This window comes from Prionailurus bengalensis, chromosome X, assembly GCF_016509475.1.
Source record: "Prionailurus bengalensis isolate Pbe53 chromosome X, Fcat_Pben_1.1_paternal_pri, whole genome shotgun sequence".
Taxonomy (NCBI): domain Eukaryota; kingdom Metazoa; phylum Chordata; class Mammalia; order Carnivora; family Felidae; genus Prionailurus; species Prionailurus bengalensis.
In genome coordinates this window covers 89,024,129-89,043,225 of record NC_057361.1, presented here as the reverse complement: position 1 = coordinate 89,043,225, position 19,097 = coordinate 89,024,129, and the positions used below count along the sequence as shown (strand labels likewise).

Below are 19,097 nucleotides of genomic sequence, written 5' to 3'. Positions count from 1 at the left end.
TGTTGGTAGAAAGACGAGTATATCAGCATGATATATTAACACATTTTCTTAGACCTAAAAGGGTTGTTGCAGTGGTTCAATGAGTTGATACACATAAAGCGCTTAGAACGGAGTCTGGCACACAGGTCTCAAGAAATGGTGGCCATCATCGTTCTCCATATAAGCAGTGAGAGTGAGCAGAAAGATACCCCCGACATGTTAAGCTAAAAAGAGCAATTAGGAAGAGCTGACTGTCACGTAAAGGCAACAAAATAAGATCTTACTCAAGTTCTGTGGTGGTTTTCGAATTTCTCTTCCTTCCTTTCCCCTTTGCCTTCGCCTTTGCCTTGCTCTTTGCGAAGCACACAACAGAGATGATAATGGTGGCACCTACTACGGTGCCCACCAATGCCCCCAAAATGATTCCAACTTCTGGATCTGGAAGATATAAGCTGCTGGTTGGTAAAGTGGAATGTACTGTCTGCCTCTTACATGTGCATTTGTGACCAGTGCAGAATATCTACAGCATTCATACAGTGGGAAAATGACTTGCAGAGCTCGGAAACCCCGAGAACTCAGCCAGACTCATAAGGGGAGAAGAAAGATGACTGGCTTGACTATGTTGCTTACCCATTCACATTGATACACATAAGAAGACATATGCCTACGGGGGGGGGTCACTTTCAAAATGGGGCTTAGAGAAGTGGGTTTTCAATAGGCATCTTCTCTTGTTTTGCTTTTTTAAAATGTTTATTTAGAGAGAGAGCGTGCATGGGCACATGCGCATGCACACACACACAGGGGAGGGGCAGAGAGAGACAGAGAGAGAGAATCCCAAGCAGGTTCCACAATCAGCATGGAGACCAATGTGGGACTTGATCCCCCGACCCTGGGATCATGACCTGAGCCAAAACCAAGAGTCGGACACTCAACCAACTGAACCACCCAGGCACCCCATCAATGGGCATCTTCTTGACCAATGAAAACCTGTGGAGCTACAATCTGGTAACCAGAGAAATGACCTCTGTTACAGGCAGGGACGTTTCACCAGGCTTATTCAGAGCATAGGTGAAGTAGTTCCCTAAAAACCTCTCCCACAGATTCCATGCTCACCAAGGAGCCTCGTGCATTCCGACCACTGGAAAAAGATGTGCCCCTTTCCATGAACAGGCATCTGGTTTATTAGATCAGTCTATGGAACAACCCAACAAATGTGAGATGACCCAGCTGAGCACCAGACCTTCCAGCACTAAAGTTCTGTCCCTGGGGGACCCTGTCTGAGCTCCAGGGGGCCCATCCCCATCTTCTTCCCTTCAAACAAGACTGAACATCTTATACTTTGAGATAAGAGGCTACTTGAGTTCGTTGATCATTATTTCGACTTTTTATGGTTAAAGGAATCCATGCGTGTAAATTGCAAAGTGAAATGAATGATTTGACTAGACTTCTAGCAAAGAAACAGCAGTCCCTTCCTTCTCCTCTCCCCATCTCTGTGTCCCATTCACTAGAGGCAACCACTCATCTCTCTCTCTCTTTTTAAAATCATCTTGATATTTGCCCCCATGTTTCTATTATGCTTGTTCTAATTCTCCAATTTTTGTCCTTTTTTGATGACTTCCTACCCTGGAAGGTGAAGATTGTATTCTTATACCCACCCCCCACCCACATTCTCCTGATAATATCTATAGCACAAGTTGTTGTTATATCAAAGTTTGCAGTATGCAAATGTTCACAGCTGTGGAACATAGTATATATATTATGATTCTGGTACATTTACAATTTTTCATTGAAGTTCATTATTACTTCATTTGGAGATTTTTTTTAAATGTATTACTACTAACCCCCCAAATTTCCACCAAAACTATTAAAAGTCCTTTTCTTAGATTTACATAGGTCAGATAATCTATCGGTTTCTTTTTTGTTGTGGAGGGGGGTGCAGAAAGAGAGAGAAGCGGGGCTCACCAGAAGCAGGGCTCATGTTTACCTGAAGTGGGGCTTGAACTCACAAAGCATGAGATCATGACCTGAGTCAAAGTCAGAAGCTTAACTAACTGAGCTACCCAGGTGACCTTTATTGGTTTCTTATGTTTTTCCCCCTTGGAGACGTCCCTTCTGGAGCCTTCCATCCTCCTCCCCCAGCATGGACTGTTCGCTCTCCTAAGCCTGCTGCTGTACTGTCATCCCTCTCCTGCCTTTCACCTTCATCCCTATTTTCTAGATAAAGAAACAGGTTTTGCAAGTTCTTTCAAGATCCAGCTCAAGTAGCACTTTTTTTGGTAGAGTTGCCTGGGTTCTATAAGCATAATTGTTTCTTCTTTGGTGTCCTAGAGACCCTGTACAGACCACTATTATAGCATTTAAGACATTTTACTGTGTCCTTCTAGTTAAACTGTGAGTCCTTGAGTGTAAGACATGTATCTTACTAACCTCTGTATCTCTATCACCTATGATAGTTCCTGGCAAATAGTAGATATCCAATTAATTTTTGAGGGAGGAAGATAGGGAAGCAGGGAGGGAAGAGAAGGGAAGGGAAGGGAAGGGAAGGGAAGGGAAGGGAAGGGAAGGAAAAGTGAGCAGGCAGTCAAATGCCAAAATCATTTAAAAAAGTATTTGAGTGGAAGCAAGGTTCAAGTACAACTGCTGAGTCTCTACATGTGCAGTATAACTGTACCCTTGGAAAAGCAAAACAGGATTGGGAAAGATAGAGACACACAGAAGAAATGATCAAGGGACTGTGGTAGAATGAGAACACAGACAAAGACCAAAAAGATGTCCCTTCACCTTTGAATAGAAATTAGCTGAATGAAGAAGCAACCTGGAATTGCAAAATTTTTTTGTTTTTTTCTTAAGTTTATTTATTTATTTTTAGAGAGAGAGAGAGAGCACAAGCAAGGAAGGAATAGAGAAAGAGAGAGAGAGAGAGAGAGAGAGAGAGAGAGAATCCCAAGTAGGCTCTGCACTGTCAGCGCAGAGCCCAACACAGGGCTCAAACTCAAGAACCGTGAGATCATGACCTGAACTGAAATTAAGAGTCGGATGCTTAAGGGACTCGGCCCCCCAGGCGCCCTTGTAAAACTCTCACCTCTTTGTTTTCAAGTTTCTTTATTTATTTTGAGAGAGAGTGGGGGGAGGGGCAGAGAGAAAGTGTTTGATTCAGGACAAGTGGAAGGAAGAAACCTTAGCTTCACAGGAGAGCAATGGTCCAAGGGAACTGGCCACCTGGATACGGTATATGCTTAAGTCACAGATCCAAGTGAGTTAGAAATAATGAATAGGTGACATGATCCTAAGTGTTATTAAGTGACCATTCAAAGGTGTGGCAAGATAGCCCTTGTGACAGCTTGCCCCCGATTGGCCCAATTTTACAACTCCGGGCCCTCAACTCTGTGCTTAGTAACTGAGCACCTTTGAACTGGAAGGTTGTGTTTGTTTTGGGTGTTTTGTTTTGTTTTGATAGAAAGAGAGCATGTGGACGTGCACCTATAAGCGGGGGAGGGGCAGAGAGAAAGAGAGAGAGAGAGAGATTGAGAATCCCAAGCAGGTTCCACGACCAGGACAGAGCCCAGTGGAGGGCTGGATCTCATGACTGTGAGGTCATAACCTGAGCCAAAATTAGGAGTTGGAAGCTGAACAGACTGAGCCACCCAGGCACCCCTGAGAGGTTGTGGTTTAAAGGCATCCTGGCTGTGCCAGTCACTAACTGGATGACCTTGGGCAAGTCACTTACCTCCTTGAGTTTCAGTCTCCTTTTCAGTAAAATTAGGCTAACAGTACATTGTGCCTCCTCAGCAGGGTGGTTGGAGGATTGAGTGAGATAACGCTCACCACACCTGGCCATGTATCTGGCACACCATTTGTGCTCCACAAATATTAGCTGTAGGTACAAGTGCTATTATTGCTATTATTATTAGAGACAGATCTTAACAAATTACTGATGAACTGGAAAGTTTGTGAGCTCCGTATGTGACACAGATTGCTAGTTTCACCAGGATTCACCAACAGCATCACAAAGAAAATTCGTTCTGGTAATATCAATGGGGCTGCTGTTTTATTTACTAAATAGTAATATCTACTTTCTAGAAATGTTATGAGGGCTAAACAAAATTTTTGTAAATGACTTAGGGCAGATTACAGCACATATTAAGTTATTAGATTTTAGGATAGTAATTCATCATATCAACCTATAAATAAACCACCAGAATCTCCAGAAAGGCAGGAAGGACTAACCAGGGATCCTAATTCATTTACTGGGTTGGCAGACCCAGGATACTTGACCTAAGGAGAAACTATTGAAGTTGGATGATCAACTCACGTGAAGAAGTTAGATCAATTTCGCAGGAACTATTGCCAAGGTTGTTGATAGCAGTGCACAGGTAATAACCTTGTTCAAAATTGGTCAGATTTCCAATAACCAAAATCCCGGTGGCTGGGTCTGTCAGAAACAGGAAATAGACTTTTGAAATCTCTTATGTGGCTACAGATCATAACAATGTAGCAGAATTGCTCAATTCCCACCCACATCCCTACATTGGCCTCCCTTCCCGGAGATGTTCTGGATCCAACTAGACCCTGTGGGACTATTCCAAAGGTAGCCCATCTGGAACCATCCCTATTCTCTCCATACCCACCACCTCCGAGCCAAAAACAGGCTTGGCTTCTACAGGCTGTGGATAAGACCAGACCATAGTCATCTTGTTAGGAGATCTTTTGACATCCCCTTTCCAGAAAAATTGAAGACTGAGCTCTAAAGATGAGCAACCAGCCCCACACACATACTGTCAGCCAACCACACACACCACACCTTGCCAGGGGCTGTGGAGGACGGTACTTTTTTTTTTAAAGTTTATTTATTTATCCTGAGAGAGAGAGAGAAAGAGACAGCATGAGTAAGGGAGGGCAGAGAGGGAGGGAGACAGAGAATTCCAAGCAGGCTCCGTGCTGTCAGCACAGAGCCCGACCCGGGACTCAAACTCATGAAACTGTGAGATCATGACCTGAGCTGAAACCAAGAGTCAGAAGCTTAACTGACTAAGCCACCCAGGGTCCACAGAGGGCTGTACTTACTGAAGTTTTCTTTCACTGGGACGATGTCTCCTCCTTCAACTTTATACCAGTAGTACACAGGGGAAGGTGTCCCAAGGACCGAGAGGCAAGAGAGAGATATAGGATGGCCAGTTTCTGGTAGTCCTTGGATGCTGCAAAGGGGCTTAGAAGGTTTGACTGTAAGGCAACGACAAAGAGTAAACATCCTGAGGGGGGAATTGCACTCTGTAACAACTGCAGTCACCTCCTCACTGTCATTTTGTAGAATGTGCGCGCTCCATTTTTAAAGCTTTGAAACGTTAGTTTGACAGTTTTCTGATTGTACCACCAGGTGGGGGTAGAGCACTTCAGGTTCAAGGGCCTTCCAGTCACCAGGCCATTAAGATTCTAACAGCATCTCTTCTGTCGGCCTCCTCCCCAGATTCATAACCATGAATCTCGCATTGTCTTAAAATATGCCTTTATTAAAACTGCCAAATGTAAGCAAACACTAAACGACTAAGGACAGACTTTACACTTTTGAAGCACAGTTTTAAAGGAAAATAGGACCCTTAAATATGTTGCAATAAGTTGTTAATTATTCTTTTTACAAAATTTGTTTTACTAATGCTATATTTTTCCTTTCCTTTATAAGTCTTCTTTGACATTAATTTCTCTGGGGATGGGTGACACAAAACTATTGGAGGGTTTGAATTTGCCTGTGTGCCTCATCGGTAGGGGAAGCCCATTTTGAGAGGATGTGTTACGTGAAGCTGAGATCTTTATTTATCTTTCACTCCACGTGCATTTACTTGTCTGCCTTCTATGTGCCTGGCACTGGACAAGGCACCAAAAATTCAAGAGTAACCCTGAAACACTTCCGAAGTGGGGTGGGGGGAGTAGTGAGAGATGAGGCCAGAGAGCATCAGAGGCCATAGCTTGGAGAGCTTTGTATTTCGTGTATTTGTCTTAAGTTTATTTATTTATTTTGAGAGAGAGAAAGCACAAGTGGGGGAGGGGCAGGGAGAGAATCCCAAGTAGGGTCCACACTGTCAGCATAGAGCCCGACACAGGGCTCCAACCCACGAACCATGAGATCATGACCTGAGCCAAAGTCGGACACTTAACCGACTGAGCCACCCAGGTGCCCCTCATGTGTTTTATACAGAGAGCAGGAGCATCATGGAAGGAATTTAAATAAGGGAAGGACAATGGTCATTTTTAATGCTTTAGTTGGTTTGCTTGCTCTCTGGGGGTGCGAGGAGGGAAAATCGTCACAAGGTATCAAGGAAGTAGAATCGACAGGACATAGTGACCAGACGAATAGGGGGCATGAAGAAGAAAGTGTAGGCAATGATGATTCCTAGGTTTCTGATTTGGACAGCTGGGTACATGAGTTTGTCATCCTGAGATAAAGAATACAGAAGGAGCAGGTTTTCAGGGAAGGAGGGCAGAGCAGGAAGGGGTGACGATAAGGTCAGTTTGGGACATACTGAGTTCTAGCTGTTTATGAAAACATCTCCGTGGAGAAGTCCCATGGGAAAGTGAGAATCTGAATTTCCTCATTCATCTTGCTGCTCACAGCTTATTCGAAGCCTCGTGTTACATGTAGATAATAATCTAAATTCCAATACTTACCAACTCACCTTCCTTCTCTTCACCTAGGCCTGAAACCCTCCAAAGACACAGCTTCTCTAGCTCAGGCCAGTTATACCTTGAATGCTCTGGACTCCCCCAGCTCTCCAGCTCTCAGTTTGGAGGCAGCAGTTAAGAGCACAGTTCTGGATCTGCATAGACTGCTCGCTCTGCAGTTTTACTCCAGATGGTGTTTAGGCAAGTAACCTAACATAACCACCCCTCAGCTGACTCATCTGTAATCCAAACCATACAAACATATTGGATACTATATATCCTAATATATTGACTTTATCTCTGACTAATCCAAATATATTGAATTTATGCAAGTAAAATAATTCCTATAAATGCCTTGCACATGGACTTGCTGTTGGGCATGGTCTCCTACATTTTGTGGCCTGCTACTGAAGTTAAGCTTCCAGTCTCGGACTCTAACCCACTCTACACATGAGTGAGAAGACGGATGCAGCTGTAGCTCTTTGACACCCTTCACTAGCCCCATTGTTTAAACAGGTTTTTTTTAAATTAAAGTAAGTATTTTTCTATTTAGCTCTTTATTCTCTTTTCCTTACCCCATGGCAACCGTCACTAGATTTAGAAACTGATTATCACCATGATGATTTGATTGGATCGCCTTCCCCCCGCTGGACACATTTCTCTCATTTTATTTTTTTATTAGCAAAACACTTAGTGAATCACTTTGAACCACATCCCAAACCTATATATTTTCTAAAGCTACTGAATCAGGATGGGATTGCCATTTCAACCAGTTAACATCCCCAGTAGAACTTGGATGTTCCACTGGCATAGCCATTGATCTACCATTTAGCATTATTGCTTTCAACAGAACAGGGAGGAAGAGGCTTACCTCACAAAGTAAATGAAAATGCTTCATTGTGTTCTCAAGCCTTCTCTAAATTTATCGTTTTCTTTTTATGTGCCAAATCACAGAAGGAATAGGGTGCTTATTCCAAATGTATACAAAATAATTATTCAAACTTCTATCTGGGTATTTTTCAAAGCTTCTTTTTCCAAGGCTGTCATACCTAATGGATATCTCTCAAATGAATGGTTGTCCAAACCACCTGCGCCTTTGCTCACTGCTGTTTCCTTTACCTAAACCGTGTCCTGCCACCCCAGCCCCTATTTTCTAAACTTTTGGAGGGCTGAAACCCTGTCTTTTCTATCTTTCCATCACCATTGTGTAACACAGTAACTGAACACGTGTTCAGGATTTGTTGAATGAATTTATGCATGAATGAGCAAAAGCATGGGATCTACGTCCATCACTGGGTAATGGAATGTCTCTGGGAAATTCATTGCTAGGAAGAGTGATCTCTAAGGAAATATCAACACCTCTCCCCACAGTTGGCCTCCTTGCTCCCCACGGCCCCCCAACCATGCCCAACTCCTCAGACAGAGGCTCGGCTTCTTTAGGTTGTTTCTGGTCAGAAAGACAACCCAGAGCCAGGGAGCAGCAGAAAAACTTTAGAGGGCTAATTCCCCCAAATGCTTTGAAAGTTGAATCTCCAGTATACCATTTGATCCTCAAACCTGTAAAGACAGGGCAGAGATTACAACCCCATCTCCAAATGGCCAGAGAAAAGTGGACTGACTTGCCTGAGGCTACTGAGGAGTGGAGTATGAGCCAGAACTTAAGCCTTCTGACCCCCAGCATATATACCACACTGTTTAGTTCCCATGTACATGACTAATCTTCCAAACTGGAGCACCAACTCTCCCAGGAAAGGGCTTGTAATTCTCTTGTCTTCCTCCTGTACCCCAATGCCTAACATGGGGCTCAGCAAAATAAAAGCATGATTGAGCTACCCCACTCTTAAAAATCAGCTCCTGATGACCTTTCCCTCTTTTCCAGTTGGGTAGATGTGGGCAAACCTCACAATTCATTTTGGGCATCACCTGAGAGGCAAGCTCAGATGATTCTGGATGGTTCTCCTGGATGTGCACCTTGTTACCAACTACTGCTTTTCCAAGCTAGTCAATTATCAAGTCACTGGTTGGATCTAGTTCCTTCTTTCCTGTGATGGATGTACACAGCTCAAGAGGAACAATGACTGGATCAGCTCCATTTGGGATTACTTAGAAATGGGAGATCCCTTAGCTCAAATGGTTGATTGGTGAGGTTTGACAGCCCTTTCGTTTCTCCCTTCAGTACTTCCACAGGCCCGCAACAGGAGCAAAACTCTCATTGTCCTTTTAGAGACTGGAAGGAGTGCTAGAAACCACCAAAAATTGTGAACTCTCCAAGAGCAGAAACTATGCCTCCATCACTGTAAACCTCATGGGTTCTGGCACAAAATAGGCACTCAATAAATACTGTATAAATGAACCACTCCAAATGCATTTGAAAAGCAGATATGACTTGCTGAGTGCCACATAACGAATATCTGTATATAAATAAATTCTCACTATGGCTTAACATGTGGTCCTTTCTCCAAATAGTGCTAACTTTTTTTTTTTAATATAATTTAGTGTCAAGTTAGCTAACGTACAGTGTATACAGTGTGCTCTTGGTTTCGGGAGTGGAATCCCATGATTCACTGCTTACATACAACACCCAGTGCTCATCCCAACAAGTGCCCTCCTCAATGCCCATCACCCATTTTCCCCTCTCCCCCACCCCCGCATTTTAAAAGGGACTCTCCCGCCTTTATTCAAAAGAATGGTTTAATGGTGGGAATTGTGCCCAGCTTAGGAGAGATAATAAATTGACAGTTCTCTCCCCCAGGTAGGACTGGCTCCAATTGGAGGTTCCCTCTGAAGGAGTTGCTAGTGATCATTTAGTGGCAACTGTGCATTGTCCCTCTGTTCCCATTCTACCCATCAGAGATACGGATCCCGGAGGTTGGGTTATCTTCTGCTTTCTGCCATTTTGGCAACACGGTTTCAACGTGTTTTGTGAGTGATTTCTCAGTGTTACTATGAAGGTTGGGATGGTGGTGTGTTTCTCTTTCCCTGCTAATAAAAGGAGCCGGGAGGATATTTACCCCCTGGGACTTAATTAGCACCATAACTCACTGCTCATTTAAGGTCTTAGTTGTTCCAAGAAGAGAAAAAAACAAACAAAAAAAATTGCCCGTACCTAACACATTGACTTTGAGGATGCCTTGATTTTTTCCAACAAAGTCAGGGGGGTTGTTAACATCACAGACGTAGACACCACTATCTGTTGGTTGCATATGTGAAATAGTGATAGATGCGTTATCTGGGTCGTTGGACCCTACAATCCGACCTTTAAATTGCCCGATGGCTGTAGCTTGTCCACCTTCAGAATAGTAAATCTAGGACATAAAAATGACAGAAATGAGAATTGGAGAGTGGCCAAGGCTAAGGTAAGCTACCCAGAAGCACCCTCTATCCGATGTCACCTTTGTTGGTAAGAGGCAACATCCCCACCCATCCTCTCCCACAGGGAACAGATCCCACGGCAAAAGTTGCCCAAGCCAGTAGGGTGCTTTAGCTTTCTCACAGGTGTGCGCAGCCACCTCCTCACTTGTGCACAAAGCAGTTCTGTGATGTCATCAGAGCAGTGATGCATGCCCATCTGACAGATGATAAACAGCTGGAGCTGACAGGATTCAACTCCTACGCTTTGGCTAGATCAAGATGCTCACCTGATGACCCTACCTGGAGGAAACTCACTGCCTAAAACACAAATGCCTGATGGGAAACCAAAACCATCATCCCCCCCCCGACTTTATAGACTTTGTTTGATTTGAGTTTACTTTACTCAGTGGGACTGCAAGAATATCTGGTTTTCCTAAAGTTAGAGTATTCATACACACATACTTCTTTGGAGAAGCGAACTTGGGTTTATCCTGTTCGTTAGAAGAGAAACATTTCATAGCAGAAAGGCCCCTGAGAAATCATCTGGTCCCATCCCCTCATAGTGGCCTAGGAAGTGCTTCGTCAATGGCAGCTAGGACCATTCTCCTCACGTGGAAGGAGGCAGAACTGGAGTTATTCTTTCATTTAGACAAATAAGGGCACTGAAATCCAGAAAGATTAAATGGCTCACCCGAAGTCACAGGATTCATTTATTATTATTATAATTTACCACAGTCAAGGAAGACCTGGATTCTAGTCTCATTTCTAGTAGAGATATGAATAGTTAGATCATAATGGCAACCGTGGGAGCGGCATGGTGAGGTGGAAAGAGGCCTGATCTAGGAATCAGATGGTCTGGGCTTTAGCCACAGCTCTGCCTCTGACTGTGACATAGTCAGGGAAGGTGGCCTCTGGTTATGCCTCCATGGCAACCTGTGATAAGAAACTTTGTGATAAGAAACTCTGTTATTTAATCATCTTTCCAACCTTGAGTTTCCACATCTGAAGGAGGAGCCCAAGCAAGATCGTCCAAATTATGAGATGTATTCCCCAAGTCTAGGCACATAAGTTGATTTTAGGTGGCACATAAATGAAAACTTATTACAAAGACACATATCTAGCACATCAAGTCTGTGACTTCATGGATATTATTGCTTAGGGTGACACTAAGATATTTTTAAAATTTGAAGAAACCAAGTCAATATAGAAAATGACATTAAATAATACTGCTGGGGGCACACAATTATGACAAAAATCATAAAGACATAAGGGGTTGAAGCTTGGGTATCACGGGACTAGGTGATCCCTAAGATTTCTTCACTGTACACAGTCTATGCACACACTTTGTTAGTTTTATATAAATGTGTGTTCAAGTGATTATTATTTAATAAACTGGTATTGCGCTAGTCCAGTAGAACTAATTAATGTTTTCATAAAATGTACTTAAAGAGCCTTATTCATTGAATTCACTCTTCTAACATTTTAGAAGAAACTGAAGCCCAGAGAGGGAAAAAAAAAAGACACACACAAAGTTTACAGCGGGGAAAGATCTAGCACCCAGTTCTTCTAATTCCTTGTCCAGTGCTATTTACCTTAATAGGATGAGGGAGGGAAGGCAATCAGCAAACCAAAAAATATTATCAAGATAAATTCAGATATATTCCCCTTCAAATAGAAAGCCAATATATTTTTAAACTAAAGCAGAAAGGTAGATTCTGAGGGAAAATTCAAAGAGCATATTGAAGGAGAAAAAAACCTGTTTCTCTCCCCGAGTTCTCTAATATCAACTGGCTTTTTTTCCTGCTACAAATGAGCCATTTATAATTCAATTTGTCCACTCACACCTACTGAAATCACTAACTTTTGTCCCAAAGGAGTCTTGTTGGACTTACAAACTGGAAAGTCAACATTAACACAAGGTATCCCAGTGGTCCAGGAGGAGGTTCAGCTCATCAAAGGTCTATTACCTTAATCTGGGTTAACACCCAAGCTATCCGGCTTTCCATTTCACTAGCCAGCATTGGGCTTATTTACTTTCTAGTCAACAATTTGAGGTCCTGTGGACTTTTACCTGGAACACATCCTGCAGTCCCTCAAGGAAGCCCTTCTACACCTTAGACATCTGGCTGCTACCCCTGCTCCTGGGAAGACTGGGGGAGGGGTGAGTCAGCCTGTCTTATGCTGCGGCCTGGCGACATCACAACAAGATACATCAGTCCTGCCTACAGCCCTCAGCCAGTGCCAGAGGGTAGGGAGAAAATATCTGATTTCTGCAGAGAGCAGAGACCCAAGAAAGCATGTTTTAGGCCAGGACTAGAACATTCCAAGAAGCCACTGTAAAAGTCACAGTGTTGGTTATGAAGCAAGGTGCAATGAGCAGGTAAGTCATGAGGCCCTGGACTTGTAACTTCCCTGTAAAAAGGACCTTCACCGGAGCGCCTGGTGGCTCAGTCGGTTAGATGTCCAACTTCTGCTCAGGTCATGATCATGCAGTTTGTGAGTTCAGGCCCTGCGTTGGGCTTTGTGCTGATGGCTCAGAGACTGGAGCCTGCTTCAGATTCTGTGTCTCCTCCTCTCTCTGCCCCTCCCATGCTCGTGCTCTGTCTGCCTCTGTCTCTCAATAATAAAATAAAACGTTAAACATTTTTTTTAAAAAAAGGACCTTCACCAACGCTTCTACCCAAGCTCCTCACACTGTAACCTCATATATATATCTTGCCCTTTCACAAATAATACTAAAAGGTGTCAGGGATAGGAACGGAGGTGAGGAGGGATAACAATGGGCACCTAAAAGGGAAAAGCCTTGGCCTGAGAAGGAAAGTCCCCAGGGCTAGCCAGTGGCCAGACACAGAGATGGAGGGACTTTTCTGTTAGGGGAAGTCCATGCTGTCACACTGTCCTTGTAAAGAAAAAAAAAAAGGAATGTTTTCCTGAAACTGCTTATCTAATCACACAGGAAGTACTGAAACGTGGTTCCATTTGCCACAAAAGAATAACTCTTTTAAAAATCAAAGCTGAACAATGGCCAAGACCCAGCCCATGATCCTGTGAGGCTTGTACCTTTTCAAAGAAAGTATATTGTCAGTTTAGAGATCAAAGCAACTGAGGTCCAGGAAAAGCCATGGATGTTCAACAGGCCATATCCTTTGGGAGGTAGGGGAGAGAAAATCTGCTTAAAGAAAATCACACCTATCCAAGTGTTCCCTTAAGTGGTACTTGTTAGTTTTTGGCCTACTTGTGCTTCATGGATGCCCTACTTTTCTCCCAAGGTCCTCTCTGCTCCTTGTGATGTTCGAGGCTGATATGGAGACACATTAGTTATAAGACCCCTTTAGAGATCACTTTGTTTATGGTTTCTAAAGTTGATGACCCTTCAGGAGCCAGATGGATATTGGGGTTATGGGGTTATGGGAAACAGCTGAGAGGGGATGGTGGCTACTGGTAAGATCATAGAGGAGAGTGGGGAATGTGGTGAACTGGGGAGCCAATGCACACAAGGCTTTCAAACTGTGGAAACACACACAATCCCGGGCCGGTCAAGAACATGCATCCACTGGCCAAATTGGGCCCAGAGGCCTCCAATTTGCAACCTCTGATTCATCTTCTATAACAGAAAAGGACACTGGAGGCTCCAAAAGAGAAAGTGATTTTTCCAAGATCACTCAATTTATAAGCAGATCTGGAATCCGGGCCTCCTGACTCTCCCTGAATACGTGAAAATGGCACTCATAGTCCTGCCTTAGGCGAGGAAGATGATTCCTAGGTAATCTTTCCCTTTTGGGGCCATTCCATCCCTTACTCCAGCCCAACCCTTTTCCTGCCAATTGCTGCTATTCATTGGCACGATGCTTCCCATGCCGAGCGGTCTCACCACCTGATGCCTTAGACATCTGCCAGCTGCAATAACAGCCTTTCCCCTCCTACTGTGCCAAGTTCCTATTCACATGACACCATGCAGCTGGGAGCCAGATTTGTCCAAAAAGATTTTTTTTCCCTCAGCTTTGTGATATTGTTCTCTAACTAGAGGCTGGAGTATAAACAAGAAGGGTTGAAAGAATTCAGTCTGCTTTCTGTTTGAGGCTGAGTTGGAATTCATAAATGCATTTAGCCTCCAGAGCTGCTTTTGTGGGTTCCTTTTGGAAATGTGGAGGGTGTGGAAGTCCACAGCAAGCCACCCTTTCTTTCCCTTCAGCTTCTTGCTTTCCCGCACGATTCATAAAGGGGCTAGCCTTGGGAAGGGAAGAGTGTGGAGTGACAATGGCCTCAAGCCCAGCACTTTTTCTGGACTGTCCTTGTGGACAGGTTGCACAGGGGAGGGAAAGAACACCAATAGAAAGATATCCCTGTATTCAAACTACTACTTGCCCAGCCTGACAGTTGCCCTAGATCCCACCATTTGAATGGCTTCCTTTGGGTGAAGGCGCAGAAAGTCTATCCTTACACGATTTTCTTTGGAAGAGAACAAAATTAAATATCAGTAGGGGTGCTTGGCTCAGTGGTTAAGCATCTAACTTCAGCTCAGGTCATGATCTCACAGTACATGGGTTTGAGCTCTGAGTCGGGCTTTGTGCTGACAGTGCAGAGCCTAGAGCCTGCTATGAGTTTTGTGTCTCCCTCTCTCTCTCCCCCTCTGACACTCATGCTCTGTCTCTGTCTCTCAAAAATAAATAAATACTAACAATTTTTTAAATAAAAAATAATAAAATAATAAAATATCACCAGTCCCTAACACCTTAGCATTAGGTTAATTGATCAGATTTAGCAAGAGTATACAACTGAGGCAATGAGATATAGAATAGATAAACTTTGATGGGAGGGGTGGTGGGAAGGGAAGAACTTGGAGTGTTTCTCAATGGGAGTGACACTGGTATTTTGGGCAGACAATTCTTTCTCACGTAGGTTTATCCTACATACAGCAAGATATTCGATATCTCTAGCCACCACCTACTAACTGCCAGTTATAGATCTCATTTATAACAATTAAACCAACAACCCCTTCATTTTCAAGTGCATGTGAGGAAATGATACACCCCCACCCTGCCAACATTTAAAAAGCATTTGATATAATGGTATTTGTAAAGGAGAGGCCATGTGGGGAGAATCTGAACATCCACAGAATATGATGACATTAGGTTCTGGAAGGAAGTTGTCCACATTAGATGTATGCTGGGGAGATGAAAATGGCAAAGGGTTCCATCCAGTATGGATGTTATAGAAGAGTTAGTACTGTCTGTGAGACCTATGCTAAGTAGGATCAATGCCTGTTCTGTTCATGGGCAGGTGAGATCTCTTTAGTTTTACCAGTTAGTGTCTGGGTGGAAGAGGAGGAAATTGGTGTGATCAGAGGGGCACAAAACCACCCCAGATTTCCATGCTAACTTGCCTGTTCCAGGGCCTAGAGTCTTCAACTAAGTGTCCTTGATGAAGGATTGATCATCTAAAACTGTCCATGTCTTCCAAGAGGAAGGCTTCTCTAAAAGGAGGGACTTGCTAATAAATATCTTGGTCGGAAGACTTGTGGGATACCTTTGCAGTCCCCATTCACCAAAGGAACCCCTTGGAGGGGATAGTCAGTAAGAGATAACACCCTCCCCTGGGTGCTGAGAAACACTATATCTTGGAGTCAACTGATCCTTTAACACAATGATGTTGGGGTAGGAGAAGAATATGAGCCTATGGCAAGAGTTGGCCGCTTCCGTGATCAAGGCAGCAGTATATCCCTGAGCCTTTTGGAGGAGGCTAAAAAGAATTCCAGACATGGAAGGCAAACTCAAGACTATCCCAGTTTTGCCAAGAGCTTGTGCTGATTTGGACCGTTATCAAGTTTGAACCATACCATCCCACTCCTAAAGGCTGGTGTCATTGCCCTAGATATTCCAAACAATGAAGGGGTCCAGCAGTACACCAATAGGTGTTCTTACCTGAAAGGTCCAGCTACATCTTCCCCGAGCGTCTCTTGCATGCGCCATATTTAGACACTGACTGACTGCCTTTTCCTCCATACCCTCAGTATTGAGGCACGGGCTGTGCTGTGTTTGAGCAGAAATGGGTGGATCTGAGAGCTGAATGCTACATGGTAAACTGCCACATCAACCCAGGAGTTGAATTGAATCACTCAGTGATCAGTCTGGCAACATCTTATGCCCATAAATCATAGAATTGTCTAATGGCACAGCTGTCTCTTTTTATCATCCCCCAAATGTTCACCAGCCCTTCCTAGATTAACATACTACATGCTTTACTGAATTCTGGATGCATGGACGTACTCACAGAAGAAATGAATTTGAAATAGAGGCCAAATCCCATTTTGAAAAATACCATCTCAACTGAAGAGGTCTACAGCTTCATTGTTGAGCAGACTTTCTGTTCAGCAATAGGATCAGGCAGAGAAGCCTGACCCTTGTCTTTAGACACAGGGACCTGGCAGTCAGTGGAACAGGAAACTAATCCTGGGCCAGGATTCCCCCAAGAGCTCTGCCGCAGCTGTTAAGCTATACTAAATGTTTCTTGTAGGGCTGGATTCCCTAGTGCCTATGATTCAGAGGGTATTGATGGGATGGGGATTTTGCAAAATCACCATTTTGTAAGTAATGATACACTTTGAATTGAATTCATTGAATTACACATTCAATTACTACACATTCATTGAATGGCTACTACATGGAAGGCTTCTCAGTGCTTTACAAGCATCGTCTCATTTAATCTTCACAGTAAACCTATGAGGTAGGTAAGTAGCGCCATTACACAGATGGGAAAACTGACCCTCTGAAGGGTCAACTGAATTGCCTAAGGTCACCCAGCCAGCAAGTAAGTAGCAAAGCAAGGAGTAGAACCAATATCCATCAGGAGGTTTCCATTGGTGCTCCAAAATTACTCATGTGGAAAAGCAGAGAGAAGCACATGCTTGCCAGGATGCGAAAAGAGGGGAGGGACTCCAGTTCTCTGGAAGTCGACCCCCAAGGATGGTTGAAATGTGGATCTCACTGGAATAAGCTGAAGCAAGATGGAAAAAGAGAAAGAAGTGAAATCTTGACTTTATAGAGGTGTTTTTCACTGTCTCTAAGCCAAGTGTTAGACCTACTCTACCCTGTCTTCTATGCAGCTGAGGCACAGGCATAGCACAGGTCTCATGCACTTGGAGAAGCATCTAAAATGTTTTAAGATCAATGGGGCACCTGGGTGGCTCAGTCGGTTGAGCGTCTGGCTTCAGTTCAGGTCACGATCTTCCAGTACACGAATCCGTGCCCCTCATCAGGCTCTGTGCTGATGGCTCAGAACCTGAAGCCTGCTTTGGATTCTGTGTCTCCCTCTCTCTCTGCCCCTTCCCTGCCCACAGCCCCTCTCTCTTTCTTTCTCTCTCTCTTCAAAAATAAATAAACATTAAATTTTTTTTTAATGTTTTAAGATCAAGAAACATGTTCTCAGTGAATCAGTGGCTCAGCCCAGAGGACCTCCTTTGATTTGGACATCCCCAAACCCTAGATAGCTTAAATTCCTTGCCTTGCCTGTACTTGCCATTTTGAAGAAGGAGGCAAATGGCAAGGAAATAATCTACTCAACAAATAACAATTTTAATAGTTTCTTTCCAAAGTGCCCCGAAGAGATGCCCTGAGTTTAAGCCATGTTCAGTTCAATCACCTGCACCTTCTGTGTATCTCCAGGCCTACAAAAAACTCACTGCTGGTCACAAGATCCTCCTGCCTGCGGCTCCCAACCCATAACTACATAGTTCAACCAAGAGGCGGCCTTGTAAATTCCAGTGTCAGAAAAGGCGTAAAGAACGATTTGTATTTTTGACCTCAAATTGGCCCCGGCCTCACTTCCAGGCAGTTGAGGACATCTGGATTTGAGTACCAAGCATAAAAAAAAAAAAAAAAAAAAAACTCAAAATACATTGGCAAGGCCTCTCTAAATTCGGCCTCTACTGGCAAAATGGGAAAGCCTTCAAGCCTGCAGATAAAGAATGTATTGAAAAGACTATTTAGGAAACTGAATTTTCAAAAGGAAGAAATTTCACATGATTATCACCATCCACAATCTGAGAGAGCAACCTGCAAAGGAAAGGGATGTTTTCTCAGTTGATTGCAATATGTGAGGTCTTGGGTCAGGGCATTTGGGTGACAAAAAGTGGTAAAATTACTGTTGTTGCTGCTACTGCTAATTAAGGTGATAAAGCTGTTTACAAGGGAGAAAACTTACAGGACTTTATATTTTTTCCAAGCATTTTCACATGCATTATGTTAGTGGATTCCCCATGAAATTGCAGGAGAGAGTTAGTGCTCCACCACATTTTGAAGAGAGGCACAGAGTGATTCAGACACTTGTCTGAGGTAACCAGTACTGGGCAAAAATGTTGAAAGTTGATTGGAGAGTGGTATTAATGAAATCACATGTTGAACTGTGTCTCCTGCTACAAAAGTCCAGGCCTTCTGTTGAAGAGAGAACTTAGCACCTCCAAAGGACCAGATATGGCTGAAGTGACAAGGGCCAAGGTGTGGCTCCTCCCAGCTAGCACCCTCCTTCTTCTCTACCTCTGCCCTTAAAACTCCTCTAGCCCACTCAACTCACCCTCAATTTTTCTACTAATAAAAACCCTTCCTTTTTTTCAAGGCCCAATTCAACTACATCTGACTATTCCAAACCATACTGATTTGTTTCTTCTCTGAAATCCTTGTTTTGGACCATATATCCTTTTTGAAAATCTGATGAAAGCTATAGGCCTTTTCTCTCAAGAGTTATGTATTGGCAGACATGTTGCACACTCATGCAGATTGTTACATATGCTCTCTCTTTCTCTCCTCTCTCTCTCTCTCACACACACACATGCACACACACACTTTTGAGTATACAATTTTAGTCCTTGGGATAATTTAAAAAGGAATTACCCTTAAGGCCAGATGAAGAAAACCTGAGATTAGGCAGCTTATAGGTAGAATGATTCTCCTTTGACTTTCATGCACCCTCTTCTAGCAACCTCTTAGCCCAGACCCTAGCCTACTTTCCCTATCCTGTATCCTCTAGCTTCCTGTTGCCCTTGATTACCCACGGTTCATCACTACCTTGGCCCTTGTCTACCCATCTGGGAGTCTCATTCCATCAGGATTCAGTCAGGC

The 19,097-nt window shown here is 43.6% G+C and overlaps 1 protein-coding gene across 1 annotated transcript in view; it reads right to left on the bottom strand.

The window, feature by feature from the left end:
* VSIG1 (V-set and immunoglobulin domain containing 1) overlaps positions 1-19,097 on the bottom strand; it is a 37,328-nt gene that overhangs the window by 1,500 nt on the left and 16,731 nt on the right. The window contains exons 3-6 of the mRNA XM_043570256.1: positions 9,740-9,938; positions 5,044-5,199; positions 4,292-4,411; positions 264-417 (exon numbers count right to left, since the gene is read on the bottom strand). Coding sequence (XP_043426191.1) covers positions 264-417; positions 4,292-4,411; positions 5,044-5,199; positions 9,740-9,938 — 629 coding nt within the window. The remainder of the gene's footprint in view (positions 1-263; positions 418-4,291; positions 4,412-5,043; positions 5,200-9,739; positions 9,939-19,097) is intronic.